The sequence below is a fragment of the Falco rusticolus genome, chromosome 4, assembly GCF_015220075.1.
Source record: "Falco rusticolus isolate bFalRus1 chromosome 4, bFalRus1.pri, whole genome shotgun sequence".
Classification (NCBI taxonomy): Eukaryota; Metazoa; Chordata; class Aves; order Falconiformes; family Falconidae; genus Falco; species Falco rusticolus.
The window spans coordinates 80,526,652-80,550,038 of record NC_051190.1 but is presented as its reverse complement, the minus strand read 5'-3'; the positions used below and the strand labels follow the sequence as shown (position 1 = coordinate 80,550,038).

The 23,387-nt window shown below is 38.0% G+C and overlaps 1 protein-coding gene across 1 annotated transcript in view; it reads left to right on the top strand.

Annotated features, from left to right (window-relative positions):
- The window catches only part of VWDE (von Willebrand factor D and EGF domains), a 44,425-nt gene that overhangs the window by 16,215 nt on the left and 4,823 nt on the right, over positions 1-23,387 (top strand). Inside the window, exons 10-28 of the mRNA XM_037386876.1 lie at positions 1,562-1,835; positions 3,245-3,453; positions 3,896-4,881; positions 6,090-6,226; positions 9,145-9,300; positions 9,893-9,997; positions 10,358-10,472; positions 14,101-14,351; positions 14,469-14,688; positions 15,232-15,369; positions 15,967-16,029; positions 17,548-18,228; positions 18,556-18,651; positions 18,750-18,845; positions 19,370-19,465; positions 21,503-21,598; positions 21,923-22,018; positions 22,497-22,592; positions 22,692-22,787. Coding sequence (XP_037242773.1) covers positions 1,562-1,835; positions 3,245-3,453; positions 3,896-4,881; positions 6,090-6,226; positions 9,145-9,300; positions 9,893-9,997; positions 10,358-10,472; positions 14,101-14,351; positions 14,469-14,688; positions 15,232-15,369; positions 15,967-16,029; positions 17,548-18,228; positions 18,556-18,651; positions 18,750-18,845; positions 19,370-19,465; positions 21,503-21,598; positions 21,923-22,018; positions 22,497-22,592; positions 22,692-22,787 — 4,007 coding nt within the window. The remainder of the gene's footprint in view (positions 1-1,561; positions 1,836-3,244; positions 3,454-3,895; positions 4,882-6,089; positions 6,227-9,144; positions 9,301-9,892; positions 9,998-10,357; positions 10,473-14,100; positions 14,352-14,468; positions 14,689-15,231; positions 15,370-15,966; positions 16,030-17,547; positions 18,229-18,555; positions 18,652-18,749; positions 18,846-19,369; positions 19,466-21,502; positions 21,599-21,922; positions 22,019-22,496; positions 22,593-22,691; positions 22,788-23,387) is intronic.

The window sequence follows — 23,387 nt, the reverse complement described above, 5'->3', positions numbered from 1 at the left end:
AAGGATCAAGTTGCTAGAACCTGTCTGTGTAACATTGTGCTGAGTTCATTAATGGCATTGAAAGTACCTCACTGCTGTCACTTGCACATTACTGTCTGAAGTGAAGACAGCTTCCTTGGCCACAGTTGGCATGTTTTTGGTGTGCTTCTGTCGTTCAAAGTGTTTGCAATTCATGGAAGGTGTCAAAACATGCACAGGTTCCACACCTGGGACTTTTATATTCTCTGCTCAGTAGAAACACATTTCTTCAAGTGGAAGGGTAGGAAGAAGAGCATATGTTGCCTCCAAATAAGGATGTTCAGCCCACAACCTGACTCTTCTTGTTAACTTGATAACGGAAATTAAAAGACAAGTTGTGATTGCTTCTCTGATAGCACTGTGGCTAGTAATAATAATAAAGTCACTGGGGTTATCCTGAGCTTGCAGTTCCCCCTTCTGTGGAAGTTGTAGGGGTAGCGTCACTGGGCATTTTAACCATTGATGCATTGTGATCTGGTCTTCTTATGAAGTAATGAGTTACTGTGATACAGTCTGGCTGGAAGCATGGTGCTGTGGGGAAAGAACTTTCTTTTTAAGGGTAAAGTCTGTTGCTACTTCTATTTTACAAATTGAGGAAACAAACCGGAAAGGAACTGTCCTTACTGAATCACAGGGTAATCCTGTGCAGTCCTGGTAGGGTAACCAGCTGCAGTTTGTCTGCTGGCCCATTATACACACAGCAAATCAATACTCTGCAATTAACTGTCAAATGCCATTTATAGCCAAGAGGTGATTAAACTTGCAGCTAAAGTTTAGGGCGTTTTCTTTCTTTTTTTTCTCCCCTGCCCCCCTCTTACCACTGAATCATTAAATTGGCTATTTTAACCTTGCTTCAGGGAACCCTAAGGAAAAAAATAAAAAGGAATTCGTTATTTATGGGTTTTGTCTTAAATAATTTTCATATTACTTCAGAATTTTCAAATCTTTGGGAATAAGCACTCCCCATCTCTATCTTAACAAAGCAGACCTTTTAAAAGTACATGACTTTAGAAATCATTTTGTCAAGGGAAATTACACAGTTTTTAGGAGCTGCCCCCAACATGCACGCTGCTATGCATCTTATTGCTCTTGCTGCATAGGCGTACTGCTGTGGAAACACAAAGGTTAAGAAGTACCCTCCAGTTCCCTGTCATAAGCACCATTAAAAAAAGACATCAAAGAATGGCAGTGGCTTCATGGTTATGTTACCATTCACAACCATTGTCTACATATACCCCACTTGTGATCCTTCTTTTATTCTGCATTTTTCTGCTATAAAACGGGTGTGGGTTGGGTTGTTTTTTTTGTTGGTTTTTTTTTTTCATTTAGAGCTGCACAGAGGAAGATATGATGGTGTTTATTCAGAACAGAGTTGTGTGTTGGTTTGTGGGTTGTACTTTTGGTGTTTCCAATGCAGGAAAATGAGTTGCAGTATCAAAGTTCATGAAATACTAGAAGTCTGTTTTAAGATAAAATTGCTGACATGTGGCGATACAGTTATTTATAACCAAAGTGATATCACATGCTATTCCTTTGATTTCAGACTTTATGACAATTTTAAAACAGGAACATTTGTTCTCTATAAGAGTACGTCTCGAGATTTTGAAGTACATGTTCGCCAGTGGGACTGTGGAAGTCTTCACTATCCAGCATCCTGTAACTGTGGCTTTGTTGCCAAAGAAGGAAGTGATATAATTGCATTTGACATGTGCAGTGGTCAGCCAGATGAGTCACAGCCACACTTATCTGTAATAAATAGAGACACAACAGGAAGCAATGTCAGAATCACTGAATCCTACCTAGGAAGAAAAGTAACAGTAAGTAGTAAATAATTGCTTGTGGACATAATGGTTATCTCAGCCATTATTTTTATCAATTCATATCAACTTCAGAACTAAACCATGTATTTTCTGCAGTTAAGCAATAGCATAATGTTGATTTTACAGTATAGTCCTTTGGCCAGTGTTTTGCTTGTATAAGTGAAGGATGTTGTCCTCAAAACCAAGGATGTGTCAACATGCATACCTTTCTGGAACAGTGTTGTCAATTGCAGTATACAACACTTGCGTGAACGGTGCAGTTTTCGGATTCAATATGCATTTATTTAGCATCCCTAATGTTCCAAATCGAGGTCTCTGTGTGCTCTGTTTCACTCTTGCCACTGTCATACAGGTAGGCTGTGCATGCAGATAATTAAGTATGTCAGGTGACATGCACAGAATCAGAAGTGTAGATGGTTTCTCTGGAGAATGGAAGCCTCAGATAAAACATTCACATTTGCTTTTGTTATTTTCTGTAGCTTTTCTTTTGTAGATAAGAGTTGCTGTAGGACTCCACTGAACTTCAAATGAAGCAGAATGTAAAATGAAGCCCTCAACTGCTCTTTAATCACTCAGTTGGTCTGGAAGACAAGCTATGAAAACAGATACACTTTTTCAACTTGGATTGCTATTCATATAACACTATTTTAAATATTTAACTTTTATGTGAAGCGCTTCATCTGAAGACCTCAGATAGGAAATATTAAGATGACATTAGGTAGTAGAGAAATTAATAGCATACTGAGGAACCAGAAAAATTAAAGTGACTTGCTCAGATTTGTACAACAACTTAATTATAGAAACTGTATTTGAACTTGCAGTGGATTTTGTTCTTGAGACTTCAGGTATTTCTTCCAAGAGATTGTAAAGTTACCTAAAATTAAATAGTAAATACTTGACGCTATTCTGAGCTACCTAGAACACGTAGGATCAGATTTGCAGGTAGAAAGTGACTCTATATTAAGCTACTAACACAAGGAATCACGTAGCTGAGAAAAAGGAAGCTGAGGAAGGTGCTGCCAAAGAATCTATTCATATTACCAGAATTATCCTTTTCCATATGTTAGCATGCGAAGAGTGAGCAGCCCGGCTGACCTTTGATTCTGTGTGGCTGTCCAGTCACTGAGCTTCCACAATGTACTTGCTAATGATGGATGAAGTTTATGGACCTATAGTGCACCATCTAGCTCCTGCTAAGGTTGAGGTGTATAGGGTTTTTATTTACAGGGCTTCATGAGAAGAATAAATGAAATTTGTCTAATTCAGAATAGCTAGAGCAAGAATTTAATGCGATGTCTTTATATTTCTGGCCTTTTCCAATTGTTCCTTGCCAACAAACATACCTGGTTTTTTTAGGTAAAATAAAAATCATATTTCTCACGATAATACCGTCAATCTCTTTTCAGGTTTTGTTTTCTTCTGGAGCTTTTGTTCGTGCTGATGTGAGTGAATGGGGAATGAGCATAACACTTAGGGCACCCAGTTCAGATTACAGACATACAGTGGGACTCTGTGGCACCTTTGATGGAATTGCAGAGAATGACTATCACACTGCAAGCGGGGTGGAAATCCCAAACCAAGCTAATGTTCCTTTTTCTTTTATTAAGGAATGGAGGTAACAAAATATTTCTGTTTCAATCAAATGTCATTATTTTTGGTTCAGCCTTTCCTTCACACTCAAAAACTTCTTAAAATAATAATAATAAAAACCTTTCTAAATTTTTAAGTTGTTAGAATGCCATAATGACATTACAAAATTAATTTCAGAGAAAAATAAAAATGAAGTGCCAAATTAGTATTTAAATAGTGTGATTTAAGATTAGTTTGAGTAGGTTTTGAACAAAGTATCAGGGTATACATAAAGTATCCACTCCTCTCAGTTCTTCTGTTAAAAATTGCTCTCATGGTTTTATGATTTAACCAGTCTCTAATTATAGCTGTATGCTGCAGATCTGTGCTGTAGAAGTACAAAACAACAACAAGCAAAACAAACATTAATGCTTTACTAAAACGATGAAAATAGTTCCGATACAGTTTAATCTTTTTTCCTTCTCTAGAATTTCACCAGGAGATAGCTTGTTTGACAAGACACCTGCTTCTTTAACATCTTCTAGAAAAATAGCCTTCTGTGACTGCGCACTTGAAGATGCTGGATTACATGGATCAGTGAATAAATTAGAGATAGCTCCTCAGTCAGAGCTTCCTCTATCTTGTAAAGAAAGTAAAAATGGTAGATTTCTTTCTTTGATACCGGGACTGGACATCACTGCTGAGTATCTTGGTCCTATTGATCTTGTCAGAGGCTTAAAGAAACGTTCGTCTGCACTTGAAACGGATTCATCTACACTTCTGCAGAGGAAGGATAATCAAACCAAACTTCACCAAACATCACTAGTAAACACACGTGTCTCTGCAACCTCAGTGGGAAATACTGGTAGAGAAAGAGAAGGAACTTCAAGCTCAGACATTAAAAGAAATTTTCACCCTTATAGTAGGCATCTTCACAAAAGTCAATCTGTTACAAGTAGGAGGAAGCGTCAAAATTACTACGAATACCATCCAGTATTTCTGTTCCAAAGTCTTAGTCAAACAGACTTAGAGGGTTATAGTTATTTTTTCCCAGAGGACCATACCACTGACACAGACCAGAAGTTTCTTCCTTCTTGGCCCACACCTTCTGGCCTCACCAAGTCTGATGCTTTTTTACTATGCCAGCAGGCAATAGCTAATTCCAGTATAGGAAGATCTTGTGGTGGCTTTCTTGGCCGGCGAATAGAGGATGCAATCAATATGTGTGTTAAAGATTTGCTGCTGAAAGATGACCTCAGTTGGGCAGAAGCTTCCTTAGCCCTTCTAGAGAATGAATGTGAGAAAAGAGTTTTAGAAGAAATAAATTACAACCAACAGGAATTTGAAGGGTTGGTTGAGAGTCTGCTTGCTGCACTGAAGTGTCCCAGTCTCTGCAGTGGCAACGGGGAATGTACAGAATGGGGCTGTGCATGTTTTCAAGGCTACAGCTCATATGACTGCAGCATGCTGTCTGGTAAGTGGGGGGGGAAAATAAGATCTAATTAAGTAATGTTCTCAATGTTTGTGCAACATACGTTTATTTTGCTGCCTTTCTCTTCTGCTTTTGTGTGCTGTCGAGGGTTCCCTGTGGCGGCCCTGTTCGTTATCCAGCAGTTTAGTTTCAGTTTAATACAGCCATAATTGTTTTCTATTCAGCCACCTTGTTTCCAAAAGACAAAACATGGGCTTAGTTTCTGGTATGTCAGATTTAAAAAATTTACCACTCGGTGAGTCTGCCATCCAGCGCATTGCCCCAAGTGATTAGCAATGTTTCCACATGCTGCCTTCTTCAGGGAGCATCTGCCACATCTATCTATCCCCTAATTTTTTATAGTCTATGAGATCCTGTTTATTAACTGTAAGTGGGATGGTTTTGGTGATACTGCATTCTGTAAGCTAACTGTTAGATGTGGTGGGATCACAATTGATGGTGAAGAAAAGAAGAGGTATAGAAAATAGAGCTGGGCAGGGTTGGTGGTTTTTTTCAGTAAATAAGAAAGACATTCACTAAAAATTTGGTTAAGGAGGTACACTGGAAATATACAAAAAGTACTACAAAAGTTAAAACCTTTTCAAAACAAAACCTGTCAATATTGTGTTTTGTGATAGTGTTTTTGTTACCTGTTTAAAAGCAAATAGAGAAAAGAGGTAAGAGAATAATAAGAAATATTTTATTCCTCTTCGAAGTCAAAATACTGATTTTACTTCATAAAAACTATTTTTGGGTCTTACAATGTGTGTCAGTTTATTTCCTGAAATCACTTCCACCTGACATGCTTTTGTTTAGTCTTGAAACAAAAAATTTCCCATTATAAATTATTGCATAACTGTAACCTTTCCAGTTCCTATTACTAGGGCTGGAATTTCATTTAGATTTTATTCTGCAGCTGTGATACGAAGAACCGTGGATGAGAAAGAAATACACATCTCCACAAATGTTGGTTATCGGATAAATATTTTCTCTGCTTCATAATATCCAAGTTCCAACTGAAGACAAAAGTGTAATTTAAAGTTAAGATTCATTTTAACAATAAAAATTGTTTCTATTTATGCCTTTCTTCAGCTGGGTCCAGATTTTGTTGTTTGCATATTTTTCATAGTTAGATAGAGAAATAAACATATTGCTTTATGTCAGTGCATATGAATGAGTTTGACGTTCATTGTCTAATATGTACTTCAAAGATCAGGCTCCAGAAATTACAGAGCTAGAGAATGCTGGGCTCTGCAATATTCGACAGTACGACTGCGCATCAGTGAGAGCTTTTGGACGTGGCTTCAGGGAGTCATTGAATCTGAAATGTGAAATTACCAGATTACAGGTAGGTCTCCCTGAATAGTAACAGTTACATTTTAAACTTCTCAGAGAATAAGGGAAAAATTGTCCATCATATTATTCATTGATGTGGGTACAACCCCATGCTGTAGTGGAAGCTGAAAGCAAAGGCGCTCAGCACTTTACAGCAGACACTCAAGTCTTTGCAAGATCGCAATTTCCTCCATGATAAGAGAAGTACAAAACATAATGGGAATGTTCAGCAGCCGAGAGGGAGATAACAGCATAGAGCAGCTATCCATCAGAAAAGGGCAAGGGCAGCCCTATTAGTAACAAGCAGTACATCGTTGTTCGTTTTAAGTGCTTATGTAGAGGAGTTCAAGTACCACTTCTTTGAGAAAGGACAGCAAGGTTAAAGGCATTACTAGATTTTTTTTCCTCCAGCCTAATGCTTGAAATAGCCCTTTTATAAACATAATAAATCTCTTCTGAAAAGAGAATTTTTGACGTGTTGTCCATTTCCCTGAGGTGGAATACCATGGCAATTTAATGATATGTCAGCTCTATACCTCAGGTTTGAACAGGAGATTAAAAATGTTGCACTGTAAACTAAGAGGAATCTGCATAGAGAGACTGTTGTAACTCAGACCCACAATTTGCTCAAGGCAAGTTTACAAGCAGTTTACAAGTCTTAGCCTGGCATAAACAATCAGCAATTACAAGTTTTTGTGTAGTATCAGATACAAAAATAAAAAAGGCTTCAAAGTAACATTGAGTTTCATTGATGTGACGATGCTGGTGGCAGGCAAGGTGGTGAAAGGAGAACCATTCAATGAGAAAATTTTATTTTTCAGGCAAAAGTTTTCCGTAGCTAGTTTCAGTAGATGCTGAAATTATTTTGATAGATTAAGCAATGGTGGCTATAGATTTTTCTTAAACACAGCATGTATCCACTCATCTGCAAGTTGGCTTGAAATGATAGAAGTCAAGAATAAGTTTACAGTCCATTAGGTTAAAAGACTTTTAGACCAAGCTCACAGTGAGACAATTATTGGGAGTTCACTTATCACAGTTTGAAATGTCTCAGTTTTAACTCATGACAAGGTATTCTGATATAATACTCTTTGTGGTTTTGTATTTGGCTCCCAACTACAAAAGCTTTCTATTTAATCATTTTTATTGGTGATCTTCTCACTGACAAGAGATGGGTTACAAAACGAACACTATTGCTGTTATCTGCAGTTAATGAGGAAGCTAAGAATTTTCTCCTTGAATATATAAAAGAAAGGATGTTTGTTTCTTTAGTTCAGTTTATTTAATTTTCAGACCAGAGTAATAGTGACTATTCAAATGTCAGTGGACTTGAAACAGTATAGAACTCCATGTATTTTGAGGTTAAACTGAAGTGATCAAAATATCATAGAAGAGGCATTTTGACAGAATTTTGAGCTAATACACACTGAGTTTCTTATATTTTATATTTTCACTTTTGAAAGGTTAAATCAAATCCATTGTCCATGGCTGTCCCACCATATTAGGAAGGGTGTAGGTCTTGCGCATGATGCTGAAAGAGGTGATTCAGGGAATTCTGTATTGAAGTACCTCACAGATGCAGGATTACTGCACATCTCTTGATAGAGAGGGTAGGACATGGCCAAGGAACCTATGATTACACAGATTCAGAATTTACTAAGATTTTTGCAGAGGATGAGAGTGTGTTTAACTTCCCCAAAATGAAAAATAAAGTTTTAGTTCCTTCTTATTTACATTGAATTGCAGAAGTTAGTTTTTCGATGAACTTAACCAGCTAGAATGCTAGTAGATCTGAAGGGTTTTTTAATTGGTTTTTGAAAGGTTAGTGCGTTTCTGAAAAGATTATCTGAACTTGCCTCCAGCTAGTAACAAAAGGTTTCTGGAGAAATGGACTGCATCACATTTCAAGGGTTATGGTACTAAATGCACTCAAAATGTCATATTTAGAAATATTTAGCTGTTACACTTTTACTCACTGTGAATTCCTTAACTGAGTATAGGGTGAAAGAAAAACAAAATGGTTGATCGGAGCAAAAATAATTCGTATGTCTTTTCAGCAGAAGTTTTTTATTTTTCTGTTACTTTTCTGTTACTTTTCTGTTGGTTTTTTTTTTTAAAAAAATAAAATGCAAGGCTTTATCAACAGATTGCTCCCTATGTCAGGACTGGCATTGAATAAGTGTCTTGATTGGCTCCCATAACTGAAAAAAATGCACCAGCTCAGTAAAGCCTAGTCACGCTCAAAATTATTTTGGTCTTGCTGTTCTCTTGATTCTGAGTATGTTTGTATTCTTACTTCCATCTAACTTTATTTTCAGTGTGCTTATCCATGTTTCCACATGCTTCAGTCAGATAGTATTATCATCCCTATTCTGTTACCTTGATCCCTCAAGATAGATCTTTGGGTGACTTGTCCTCACTGCAGTTTAGAAGAAAAGTCTATAGGGTTAATGGTGTAATCTATTGGCTTGTGCAAGGGCCTGATGGCCAGCAGCCAGTATTCCCCCAGCACCCAGAATGATACCTGAGCTCTGCCAAATACCTCATCTGTTCGACTAAAGCTTGTCCTCTCTTTGGGGCAGAGGTGGAGAGGGACAGAGGTGCTTATATATCAGATCAGTGCTGTTAGAGGATCACCCAGTGCTTAACCCTCCCGTTACTCTGCAGCTGGAAGAACTGTGGCCTTGGCAACGCAATGCCAAAGGGCCTTATGGCAGGAAAAACTTCTGTGCCTTTTCATAGTAGCATATCATAGTAGCAGGCTTAGGTAGAAATGTGTGTGTGCAGATAATGGCATTTAGTATTTCCCACTGCATTCTAATCCAGAGACACTAGACTTGTTCAAACGTGGTGCAATACATTTTTTAATTTGATAAAAATATTTTCGTTACGTATTTCACTGAAAAACAGATTTTCTATTTTAACATTTAGTATATTGATAGACAATGGATTCCTGGAGAACCTCTAACTATACCAGCTGCCTTCCAAAATGCCAGGACTGTCGACTGCCAGTTACCAAATGATGGCCAGCAGTCTGATGTCATGGATCTAGTTGATGATAAACCCATTGCCAGGTGGCAAATAAAGGTACTCACAGAAATTACAAATACTCACAGATATTCCTATAAAATGAAAATGTGTTACGTAGATACTATGATTTTTTTTAATGGTACACTAGAAGTGGAACTCGGCTTGCTTAACTTGAGGTCTCAGTTTCATCACCTAAGCTGAAGTGTTGAGTGCCATTTGGGCGTGTTCTCCTGCAAGGGGACTGGTAGATCTGACCTGGGACCTACAGAGACACATTGTTCAAGACTAGAAGTTAAAGGCCGGGTAGTTACCCTAGAGCATTTCAAATGACATTAGACACATTTATGGGCAGATTGAGCCCAGTCTACATGTATGAATCCCTGTGTGAGGTAGATATGTGAGCTGTCATACAGACTGAGTCAATAAGGTCAATAGACCCTACACAGTATTCAATTTACTGTGAAATAGACACCTACATGTGGCTAGCCAAGTATTTGCCTAGACTTATTGGCAGGATTGACTAGACTTCTGATGGCTATTACGGGAGTTTAAACAGCTAAATGCAGGTGTCTGTCAATGAGTTGAAGTCCACACTGGTGATATGTTGATACCTGGATGTGTTAATCCATTTTTACTGTACATCCTGCAGATTTCTAATGACGGAATCATTTATAGCAACTCTAAAACAATGATTTTATATGATGGAGCCTGTCAGACATGTGAACCACAAGAATCTGGGTTATGTATATTAAAGGTATGTATTTCATTACTCTCTATGTTCATTATGAATATATTTATATTTTCAGGCAGCCAAAAATCCAGAAAAATCAGCAGGGTGTACCCTGTTCTTTTTTCTTACAGGGACTTGTCATGCACAGGAATTATAAGCACAGAAAGAGAAGCTGGGATGAGGCAATTTTAATTTAAAAAATCAAACCAAAAGCACTTCATATAATTACCACATCAAACCAAACATGCTGTCATTGTTTAGATTTAAAAACAACTTTAATTGTTTAGTGGAAGTGCAGAATTTTATTTGATACTTTACAAAGTCATCCATATTTACTGTTTGATAACCAAAAATTAATTAATGACATTGTCATTTCTCTAAAAGGAGAAAACATGCAACATAGATGGACTTTGTTATGGTGAAGGTGACACAAATCCAACCAGCCCTTGCTTACTCTGCAGACCTGACATATCAAAGTTAACTTGGTCAGTTGTTGAAAGTAAGTTCTAAGTTTTGTTTGTTTGTTTGTTTTTTAACAGCAAGAAGTTGAAAATCTGCTAAGTTTTCAAACTGTTGGAAATAGTGAAGTTTTAAGTTTAACTGTTTCATTTAAGGCCTAGTACTCACTACTTTAGTTTGTAATTTGATCTTGGATTTCATCTGATATTTCTCCTATTTTTGAAAATGTTATTTTGTTTTCCAGACCACACATGTAAAAGTCAGGCTGGGGTGCTCTTTTTTTTCTTGCCCTGCCCCACCACAGTAGCCATTACAAATAACTAAAAATTAACAACTCTCAGCCTAATTGGCACTTTGAAGTCTTTTGATATTTTGCACAGCTACATCCACAAATGTTTGTCTTCAGCATTAAGGAATAAAAGATATTTTCCAACAAATTACTCTTGATACCAAATAGGAGGAAAACACACAATGAATTAAATGGCTTGTCGTACTTATTAGCTACTCAATATTTGTTTATTATACCTAATATTTATTCCGTCGATGGAATAAAAAAGGAGTTGAAGGGGTGTGGTCACATTTTATTCACATGGATGCAGAAACTGTCAGTTTCGGGGATCTGCTGAGATGTTTTATGATACAAAGCTTGTCCTTTTTTTATCCTTTATTGGTGGTATTTGTTGTTCAGCTGGGAAGGGTCTGGACTTGTTAGGCTGAGTGGTAGGCAATACTTTAAGCTTCTTAGCCTTAGACTGTGCTGTGCTTCTCAAACTTTTTATTACTGCTTTCTAAGGAAATGCAGCTTAGGCAGTTACTGCCTGATCTCTAATACTGCAGCCTGCTAGGTTTGGTCAGACTTCTCTGAGATTGAGAGGACTGGAATATAAAAATACATTTTTGAATGAAGGGTAAGGCTAAGGAGAGCCTGCAAAAGAGACTCTGCTAATTTGGCTCTGTATTGCAGAAACCGGTCAGCTGTACAAACCTCCTGCAGAGCATATTGCTTCTGGCCTAGCATTGGGGCAGCAGTGTGAGAGATGGATGGATGTTGTGTGGGTGAATTTACAACTTCAATTAGCAGAAAACTAGTTTTGGTGGTTATAGATGATTTTATTCTTCTAAAACTTCTGAGAGCCAAACACACAGACTGGTGTTCTTGTAAATTCCTTTCCTGCTTTCTTACCTGAAAGTAATGCCTGTAGGAGGAAGCTCTTCTCAGTTTTTCTCCATCCTTCTCCAAGGTACCCCTTTTATTAAGGAGAAATCATGTTCAATCTCCATTGTTATATTTGGAACTTTTATTTAATGTGGTCTTGGGTAAGTGAAAGAGTCTTTCTTGATCATGTAGTATAATAAAAGCTGCCGTTTTGGCTCCCCTTGCCTAGGACAGTTTTGTTGATCTAAAACTTCCTGAAGGCCAGCTGTAAGAATAGGCAAACTAAGTGATTACCTAGAAGTAAAGGAGAAAAGACACCAGGGTTATTGAGAGCAGCAAGGCATCTATAGCCCTTCTGCCTCTGCTGCAGCCACTGAAACCCAGGCTTGCTGCTGCTGCCTTTGCTGCTGCTGCCTCTGCTGCTGAAGTCTGGTTTGATGTGCTATGGAAGAAGGGTGTATTTTATGCATCTTACTTGTGCTTCAGGAACAGCAGAGTTGTTGATGCTAGCTCCTCAGCTTTCTGTTAGCAGGGCAATCTTGGCCCTGGCCAGGTCTCAGACCCCACAGACTCCTGTCGGTATTGCTTCAGTTGCCTAATGCATCCATTAATGTAGGATCTTCTCTGTCTTGCTGCTGGGCAATAGTTCAGCTGTTTGTGTGCTGAATGCCAGAATGCTTTAAAAAAACAAGCAAACCGTGAACTACCAAAGGTATTTTGGCAGTTGGTAGCTGAAATGGGAAGCAGTGGAGATTTCAGAGCACAAAGGATCTCTGCTTTGGGTGGCTAAGGGAACTGGGGTTCTTTAGCCTGGGGAAGAGGAGGCTGAGGGAAGACCTCATTGCTCTCTGCAACTACCTGAAAGGAGATTGTAGTGAGGAGGTTTAGATTGGATATTAGGAAAAAAATCCTCATGGAAGGGGTTGTCAAGCATTGGAACAGGCTGCCCAGGAAAGTGCTTGAGCCACCATCCCTTGAGGTCTTTAAAAGATGTGTAGATATGGCACTTAGGGACATGGGTTATCAGTGGGCTTGGCAGTGTTAGTTTTACAGTTGGACTAGATGATCTTAAGGGTCTTTTCCAGCCTAAATGGTTCCATGATTCAAAGATACACGGCCTAAACAAATACTTGAAAGTATATCCAAGGCTGTTATACTCCAGTCCACTCAGAAACCACATTATGAAAAGAAGACCCACATCTAGGTCCTTAATTTTCCTTCTCCATAGTACAAAGTTCTAGCCTAGAAGTCATAGTTCTTTTAGTTCAGATCTTAGTCTTTGGATATACAAATCATATTGGTCCCTTGACCAAATGGGACATCTCTTGGGGCTTTACTAGTAGCCATCCAGTCTGCCCCATCAACTGAAGTCCATAACATCTCAAGTACAAGTGTTGCATCACTGTTCCCATGGGTGAATGTGCTGGCAAAACTGCCTGGATTAGGAAGTCCTGTATGAGTGGGACTTCTGGTGCCTGTCTTGCTGAATCTTCTCCTGGTTCAGATGTGTGCTGAAGGCCAAGGTAGCTATACATATTCCAAAAAGCCGAAACCTGAACGAAATAAAATTCATCCAGCAGTCAGGGAATCGAGGGATTTCCATGTTACAGCCACAGATTGGAATTCAAAATTGCCAAAGTCAGAAGTGAGAGAAGAATGTAAGCCAGAGGCAGTTCTCCAAAACCAGGGAGCAAAACCTCTTTTCTGGAGGGGATGACATTACAAACAGGGTGTCACAATCTAACTGCTGAGACACTGATATCAGCTTCTTCTCCCTTCATGACACAGTAGTGGGTTCCTGCTTGGAGTGGTCAGTTCACTGCAATTCAAAACTTAGCAATCTTCATCACCTTCCTATGTACCAACTTCAAAATCTACACTCTCCCCAGGGCTTCTGCTTCTCTCTTTCACAGAACTTGGACTGGTGCTGGGGTTTTGTTTGTTTCTCTTCACCCCGTGTCTCCAGAAATCTAGTTACTCCTGCCAATAGGTTAGAGCTCAACAGTGCAGGATAGACTTAAGACTTACCAGTTGTTGTGTGGTTAAAACCCTTCCTAGGAACAATGAGTGAATAACTTATTCTGTCACCTCACGCTCGGTTTTGCAGAGATAGTCACTGCAGCCCATTCCCAAGTATTGCTTAGCAATGCCTGATAATTTGTTAAAGGAAACAGCAATCAGTTCCGAGTTTTATGGCTTCCTGTACTTTCATCTGCAAACTGTCTCTACATAGTTAAAGTATAGTGATTAAATTTGATAAATTCTGAGCTCTTTGTATGTATAGATGCACTGCATCTTTACAAGCTCTTGCATAGCATTAATAATTTCTTGGTTATGTTGTTAACAGTTATAATGAAAATATCTAGTGTTTTTCCTGTGCCCTTCAAATGACATTAGAATTTAAGAGAAATAATTACATGTGACTTCCTTAATAGAAGGATATGCTCCTTTTAATTTTTATAAGTATATTGCAACTTTTGCTTTAAAGAGGAAAATATCTCCTTTGTTACAGACAACCAGCCTCCAGTGCTTGAAACTTTCCAGGGTGCACTACAGACTTTTTATGGAGAAGATTTTGTGTATCAGTTTTTGGCTTCAGATCCAGAGGGCTCTGCTATTCATTTCACATTGGATTCTGGTCCAGAAGGTGCCAGTCTTTCCCCATCGGGTCTCCTTTTGTGGAAAGCTACATCAATGAATCTCCATAAATTAACATTTTCTTTGACAGATGACTGCAATGCAAAGACTAAGGTAGAAATAGAGGTAATGAATATTACAGTAAGATGACACCTACTAGTAAGATGTTTAAGATATGTAATTACAAAACTCATTGCTAGTTCATTAAAAAAAGAAAACTGTCTTATTGGGCATGTCTTGTAGGTCAGCGTAAAATCATGTGATTGCCTAAATAATGGCTCATGTGTGACAAACATTAATTTCCCACCTGGAAGTGGAAGATATCTTTGTGTGTGTGTGGCTGGATTTGAAGGTGATCTCTGTCAAGTGAATACTGATGACTGTAAACTTAACCATTGCGGTACTGGCAGATGTGTGGATGGAATAAACAGCTATTACTGTGAATGTCCACCTGAACTTCAAGGTAAATTGCTAGTTAATTTAGATATTTATTATGTTTAGTGAAAAATAGGAGTTTCTAATTTTATGTCTGCCTTTTTTTTTTAATTTTGACTGTAAATAGCTTACTATTAGAGCATGAGGAAATTTTCATGGTCTCATGATAGTTATATATTTCAAGATTTTTCTTGTATGAATACAATGGTGGTTTATATTATGAAAGCAAATTTCCATTGTTTTCCTCTGCAGAGGTAAACTCGGCAACATGGTGAAACATAAGATGAGTAATGAGTTTATTTACAGTGTGATTCCTCCTATGCCTGCAGATAAACATGTAGTCCCCATAGCCCATCTTCTCCATATTCCGCAAAAAGTAAATACTTGGTAAAAGATGAAAAAATGTGAATAGCAAACCTGGTCAGCTGTACTTATTATATGTACTGAAATACTTTCTTGAATTTGATAGATGCCCTTTTTTTTTTTCCACATTCTGCTTTTATTTTTTATAAACACACTGTCAAAGTCTAGTGACACAATATCATTAAAAAACCGGCATATTTCAATGCAGGTAAAAATTGTCAAGATGATGTAGATGAATGTGTATCCAATCCTTGCTTCCCTGGAGTATTTTGCTTCAATACTTTTGGTTCTTACTATTGTGGTCCATGCCCAAATAATCTTCAAGGAGATGGGAAGTCATGTTACGGTAAAATGGTTTCTTTTTCAGAAGAATGGTATTATCTTATTGTCATGGCAGATAAAGTATCTTTGGTTGTGCTTCATGTTTCTAACAGTAACTTAGAACTTTTTTCAGTAGACAGCAAAACAGGACTGTGTCTGTGGCTGTTGATGGCTGGGACAGAATCTCAGCGGATGATAACATCAGACTGCATAGGGTCATGTAGTTGTAAAACATTTTTTCAGGTGACTATTAAAAAATACCCCAATTCTTTACTATCTAAGTAAAAGACAATGAAATGTATTTTTTTCTCTGCATTATTTTCATAATATGAGCAATTATTGACAAAATATTTTTCTGTTACATTGCTTAACATAGAACTATTTACCCAAGTCAAAGCACTTGCCAAACAAATAAGGTGCCCAAACAATTATTTACAATGCAATTACTGAATAACTTGTGTTTTAAAAATACTCTATTGAAAACTTCTAAGAAACAATTTTTACTCTTTATCTGCTTTCTGAATTTTTAGCTATTTTAATGTACTAAAACTTTAACTCTGTAATTTATTTGCAATAGAAACAAAAGTAACTACTAATGTGCCTTCATATCTTTTGTTTTTAGAAAGCTTTGAAAACACCAATGTTGAAAGAAAGGATTCCACAGGAGAAATTGGAGGGAATAAAGGTGATTTTTCTGAAGAAAATGGAATTTCTGATTCACATACTGATAAGAATATAGCTGGCAAATAAAGGTTCTAGTCAGTTTTATGTTATTCACTTTAATTTTTCAGTGTGACTTAATTTAATTCATTACTGCGATTGTATTCTGATCTGAAAAATGAGACTGAAATGCTGATATCAACAAATCCCTTAGGTCAGTCAAGTCATTTTATTGACAGTGTGGTATATGGCAATCTTATTGTTGCCTTTTGTTTTTGTGACTAACCACTGACACAAAATAGGTAACATGGGGATAGGGACATCTGTTATATGAGGTAAGCAAAAGTTTATGGCATTATGTTGAATGCCATTTTACTACTTTAACTCAAAGGAAAGGTGAAGGATATGGCAAGTGAATGTCTTAATTCCAAAACTCTGTAAACAGTGTTGCTGGCATTTCCAGCTCTGTGCCTGCTGGGGCTTGATTTGCAGGAAATTCTCATGTGTCTTTTCCCTTTATCTCTGAGTTATTAGTGGGGGAGGAGGAAAACGCTCTCTCTCAGCTACCAAGTGCTGGATAATTCTTCATGAGCTGCAAAACAGTTTGCTTTTCAGCAATGGGAGACAGCTTTTTTTAGTAAGATTCAGTGAAGTTTAACCTTTTGTACACTGTTTTCTAGTACTGTTCTACACAGGGTTAGGGACAGAGCTTAAGATAGGTTGGATAATCTCCTCCAGTTTCATTCCTCCTCTGCCCCATAATGCTAAAAGCCCATATATGGCATTTTGCTATTCTAGGATTACAATGCCATACTCCTTTCCACAACCTACCAGACCACCTGCTTTCCTGGGCAGACTATGATGAACTTTTCGTTCATTTTGCACTCCTTACAACAAGGAGGCTTGAGTCAGTCCCTGTTTATAAAACACCCCACTAACAAAGCCCATGCAGACACTTTAAGAAAGTCATTAAAAAGTTTGGAGAGTAAAACATGGTAATACTTTTGCTGCAAGGTGATGGATTATTCACCTAAAATACTGTCCATGGTGCATCAGTAAGTATAAGTATGCGCATGTGATTAAATATCTGCTTCTTAGACTCTAGGCTTATTACTAGCCCTTAAACAGATGAACTATAAGCAGTATCTTTTCTTTAAGCTCTGTTTCAGTTACCTAGTTGGAAGCAGTATATAGAGCTGGTAATTTGCTCTGACAGTAAAGCTGTTTATTGACCCAGTAAGGGAAATTCTCTGCTGTCCACCTCATATATATGGTGCTTTGTCCTTACCTTCCAGCCAAAAAAAAGCCATGGTGAGGGTGAGAAAGAATGTAGCCAGAATACCTTGATCTTCAGTTCTGCCAGTTAGGAGTTAGATTCTACTGCGTACATACATGATGATGTAGCACATGGAGAGACTTCCTGAAGCGCAGAATGAATGGGCTGTATGTTTTTCTGTTCAGAAGACATTCCCCACCCTCAGAAGGAAGAATAAGTCAAAATATTCCTGTACTTTTCCCCCCCTTTCTTTCTAACATGCTGTAGGTTTTCAGCAATCATCCATTGAGAAGTTTTTAAGCATCTCAGGCTATATTCCAAGTTCTACAGATGTCCCCGAGAGATTTAGTTCTACAGAAATGGTCAGTGGCAGCACTCTACCAGTCTCCATGGTAAAAACAGTCACTGCTTGGAAGTCACCTTATTCTCAGGGAAGTGCTTCTGTACAGCATGTTGTTACTGCAAACATTGCCCATGCTCTCAGCACCATCAGTGGTCACCTTGCTAACACAGAAGAGAGTTCTTCAGTACATGCTGTGGTGACTGCATCTTCAAGGAGCCATGCTGTACCACCTGAGAAGAAAACAAGGGCACAAGTTGTGGCATCCAGTTATTTTGAGACCAGCAGGAAGACTTCTGCTGGCAGCAGAAAAAATACAAGGAAAGGGCTTTCTTTGCCAAGGAAAGTATTCAAAGGTGGAAATGCTCACAGGGTTCAGCATCAATTAGCCAAGCATAAAACAAGTCCTTTACCTTTTGTCCTTGTTGAAGTTACTGTCGCACCAAAAATGCTTCCTGAAGAACTGAGTAAAATGGTGATTCCTAAAGCAGTAACCTGTACTGATTTACCCTGTTTTCCTGGTGTACCTTGTGAGTCAAGTCAGGATGGAAGCATCAAGTGTGGTCATTGTCCTTATGGTTATTACGGAGATGGCTTCACTTGCAGAGGTATTACAAATAACTGCACTAAATGCTTTGCAGAAAAGAATCTTGTGAAATCTTTGTAACCTGAAAGTACACTGTCACTGCGTGATCGGTGAAATGCATAGAGTATTGAATTTTCTTATTTTTGTTGTTAATAGTGGCATGGTCTACAGGCTTTTAGTTACGGATGCACTTAATATTTTTTCTGATGTGTCTCGGGCTCCCCACTTATGGGCAGGGACCTAATGGGTTCTATGTGATCCATCTATTATGTTAGGCAAGACACAGTTGTGCTGAAATGCCACTTTGATTTTCCTTCCTCCCTTCTTTGTTTTCTTCATTGCCCTTCAGCAAGATGTAGACAAACATGTGGCAAAAACATGGAGTGTGTGGCACCTAATATTTGCAAATGCAAACCTGGTTATGCTGGTTATAACTGTGAGGCTGGTGAGTATGGCATTTCGGTTTAGCCTGTGGTAACTCGTATGCACAAATTAATGATTTGAAGATTAATGATTTGAAGACACTGTTGATTTTTTGCACAGCTCTATGCAGGCCTGATTGCAAAAACCATGGGAAGTGCATTAAGCCCAATGTCTGTGAATGTCTACCAGGATACAGTGGCTCCACTTGTGAGGAAGGTAAACAGTATTTTTCACTTTCGCATCCATAAAAACCCAAAGGATGCTGTAAATAACTTCCATGACAGTTCATTCTGACAGCAAAGAGGTGTTTTGATTTTACTGTTACTACTTTAACAGAACTCTTTGAGTAGCATGTTAGTATATACCCTACTTTTTTTGATACACTCTAAGTGTTGCTTGTGATTGGGTATTCCTAAATTTAGCTTTCACAGTAAGTAGAGGAGTTCACCAGTGAATGTAGATGGCTCTAAGCAAAACAGTCTCAGAGAGTGGGAATTCCTGTCTGGAAATTGTCTCAGATTTCTTTTCGTCAGGGTGACCACCACTGTTGAGACTCTGTGTACTCTGTTGGAATTAAGTTCCTGTTACTTATTCTTGTCAAAAACCATTGCATACATCTTATTTTATTTCCAGTTCTTTGTTCACTGTCAGTTATTAATATTTCCCTTTTTCTAAAGCATAACCAATCCATGCATCTTTTTAGAGGTGATTTCTTGAACAACATAATTCTATATCTGCAGCACATTGTAAACCACCCTGTCAAAATGGAGGCACGTGCTTGGCCAGAAATCTCTGCACCTGTCCATATGGTTTTGTGGGACCAAGATGTGATACAAGTAAGCAAAAATTATAAGGGAAGAATACAGAACGTTTGTCCTGTTCTTCAGGAGCAGGAAGGCAAATTATGGTTTAAATTTTTGATGCACTCTCTCCAGTGATAGCAAATGACATAATACTGTTCTTTGAAGGCTTCCATACTTGGCCTGTTTGAAGATTAGTTAGATAATATTTGCACGTAATTCTGAAAACATGACATACTGTAAAAATTGCAAATAGTTTATTATTGATGGTTCCTGAATGTGGAAACATCGCACATGTGATACTACCTTCAGGGCAAACACAGATATTTACTATGTCCTTACGGCTTTTTAAACGCTGGGGTACATTCAGAAGTTTGTATCAGCGAATGACAGGTCAGAAAAAACTGAGGTACAGGGAAACTGAAATCAGAACCATGTTATGGGTTTGTTTTTGGTTTTTTTTTTTTAACCTGGCATGAAAATTGGAAAATTTGGAGTGATCATAGCTGAAAATTTGGAGTGATCATAGCTGAAAATTTGGAGTGATCATAGCTGAAAATTTGGAGTGATCATAGCTGAAAATTTGGAGTGATCATAGCTGAAAATTTGGAGTGATCATAGCTGAAAATTTGGAGTGATCATAGCTGAAAATTTGGAGTGATCATAGCTGAAAATTTGGAGTGATCATAGCTGAAAATTTGGAGTGATCATAGCTGAAAATTTGGAGTGATCATAGCTGAAAATTTGGAGTGATCATAGCTGAAAATTTGGAGTGATCATAGCTGAAAATTTGGAGTGATCATAGCTGAAAATTTGGAGTGATCATAGCTGAAAATTTGGAGTGATCATAGCTGAAAATTTGGAGTGATCATAGCTGAAAATTTGGAGTGATCATAGCTGAAAATTTGGAGTGATCATAGCTGAAAATTTGGAGTGATCATAGCTGAAAATTTGGAGTGATCATAGCTGAAAATTTGGAGTGATCATAGCTGAAAATTTGGAGTGATCATAGCTGAAAATTTGGAGTGATCATAGCTGAAAATTTGGAGTGATCATAGCTGAAAATTTGGAGTGATCATAGCTGAAAATTTGGAGTGATCATAGCTGAAAATTTGGAGTGATCATAGCTGAAAATTTGGAGTGATCATAGCTGAAAATTTGGAGTGATCATAGCTGAAAATTTGGAGTGATCATAGCTGAAAATTTGGAGTGATCATAGCTGAAAATTTGGAGTGATCATAGCTGAAAATTTGGAGTGATCATAGCTGAAAATTTGGAGTGATCATAGCTGAAAATTTGGAGTTAGTCTCGCATAAATTGTCTTTTACATATTGAATTCTATACGCTGCAATTTGGCAACTTCAAATTTTGTGTAGATTTCATACTGGTAATTTTTATTATTCAGAGAGTTCAAATTTAAACATGCTGTTTATATATCATTCATCTGAATATGCCACTGCATTATTGACCCCAAATTGAGAAAGTCTTTGTCTCCTCCTCAAATCCCAGGACTCTTCGTTCTCAGTTTTTCTTGTTCAATTGTGACACAAAAAAAAAAATAAATTCTACTCTTTGTTGAGCAATGCTAAAGAGGTTGTGATGTTGGCCTGAAGAAGTGATTCATGGTTTTCCACAGCCATGATATTTTAGTATCTTTGTTAGTCTCATGTCACTTGTAACTTTATGCATGCAGCTGCACTTGCTGAAGTGATGGAGGACACTTAAGTGAACTTGCTTGGAGCCCATCAAATCCATTATGTAACATAGTTCATTTGTCTCTTAGTATTGAAATTCCCATGTTTTTTAAGAATTTATTTGAAATTTTCTAGATTTTTAATGCTGACCATGGATAATTACATGGAAAGACATTTTATTTACCTGTGTAGCCTGGTGCTAGCTTTTTATGGCTTTGAGACTGGATTCAGCATTTCCTCTTCAACTAATGGAATTGTGTGTTATTTCCAGTGTTAATATTTGGGAAAGAACTGAAAAATGAATGGAGCATAATTTGTAATGTATCTCTTTCTCTCTCTCTCCTCCCCCTTTGTTTTTGCCCAACTTCTTGGTTGGTAGTGGTTTGCAACAGACACTGTGAAAATGGTGGTGAGTGTCTTACTCCAGACATCTGCCAGTGTAAACCTGGGTGGTATGGACCTACATGCAGTACAGGTAACACTCTGGCAACTTCCATGTTCCTGGGAGAGTGTCCGTAGGACCTTCCGTAGTTTGAAATTTGGAATCACATGGCTCAGGCAGCAGCAATGTGTGGCTGCCCCTGCCCTCCCTTTTGTCTCCGCGTGTTGGTTCTTCTGCCAGCAGCCCCTCTAGGAAGTCTAATACTGATCCTAAAATTCTGGGTAGAGATTTTATGTGAATGGTGCGGTTTAGCCACAGTTATCTTAGGTGTTTTCCTGTCCTCACAACAGAAGCATGTATTTTACAGACTTTATTTGGATGTCATTCTTCCCACTGTTCCTGACTCTCTTTCTGCAGCAATGTGTGACCCTGTGTGTCTCAATGGTGGTACCTGCACTAAGCCAGATGTTTGCCTCTGTCCACATGGATTCTTTGGTGCCCAGTGTCAGAATGGTAATTTTTTTTCTTCCCACCCCAGCTGCCATTATGAGGAAATCTGTGAGAAAACATTGTTATCTTAAGCCACAAAATTCACAATCAAGTCATGTACCTGAGAAGTGGTGCAAAACAGAGATTACGTTATTTTTTTTAGATTTTAATGACTGATTCAGTGAACGTCCCAGGAGAAGGGAGACTCAAAATTTGGCTTGTTTTCCATTCAACGTTTGAGCAGTGTTCAGCCACTTACATTGTATACTGTGTAGCCTGGATACTTGTGTACACATACAGTTGCTAACCTTGACCCCTTTTTAGCTGATTTTGTCTTTTACTATTGATGCAGGCACCAATGATTTTTATGAGAAAGGCCTGATAGTGCTGAATGTGTATGTAAGCTGTCAGAATTTTAGTGTTGCACTCGTTTCCTCTGAGTATATTGCTAAGTCAAACAGAATGCAAACTACAGCCTTTTCCTCCTGTTTGTATCTTTTAGCTGTCTGCAGCCCCCCATGTAAGAATGGTGGTCATTGCATGAGAAATAATGTCTGCACTTGTCGTGATGGGTACACAGGCAGAAGATGTGAAAAAAGTAAGCCAGTGTTAAAATCCCTCTAGCATCAGAAAGTAAGCAATAAATTATTCTGTAATCAGTTAAATGTATTAAATAGCAGATGTTTTTGATTTTAAGGTATCTGTGAGCCAAGGTGCATGAATGGAGGAAGGTGCGTAGGGCCAAATGTTTGCTCTTGTCCTTCAGGATGGAGAGGAAAAAGATGTAACACTCGTAAGTATCTTGTAGTTAACAGGAGAACCATACCTTAGAAGTAAAACGTGAGTAAACAACAACTCTGTCCACACAAGTAATACGACGTTAGTGCCAAAAACCTCAAGAATATACACACGTTTAAAAAATAATGGTCTATAACTTGGCAGCAAAATTCAGGATGGAGAACTAATACCATGCATTTCTTAGACTAAATAATGAGGCCAAAATATTTTAAATTCTTGTGTAGCAAATAGTACTTGTTTCTTTCTTAATTCTTGTCTAAATAAGAAACATCTATTTCTGCAAAGAGCTGAGTCAATGAAGTGAAAAAGTTTCAATTTGTGCTGTAGGACATAAAAGCAGATATAATAGAAAAAGAAGTACAGTGAAGGATTGGAAAACTGGAAAGAGTGGGAAATGATCGGACTAGAAGATGCAATGTGCACAAGCTCTTTAGGAAAGGTAGAGATAGGACTGATGGTAGCACAGCTGTGGGTCACACTATCTTAATGAAGATATTGATGGTACATAAATAAAATGTGGCAGCATGGATGAAAGCACAGTCTGCATGAAAATCAGCATGAGGATGGGTGGTATAAATCCAATAGACAAAGTGTT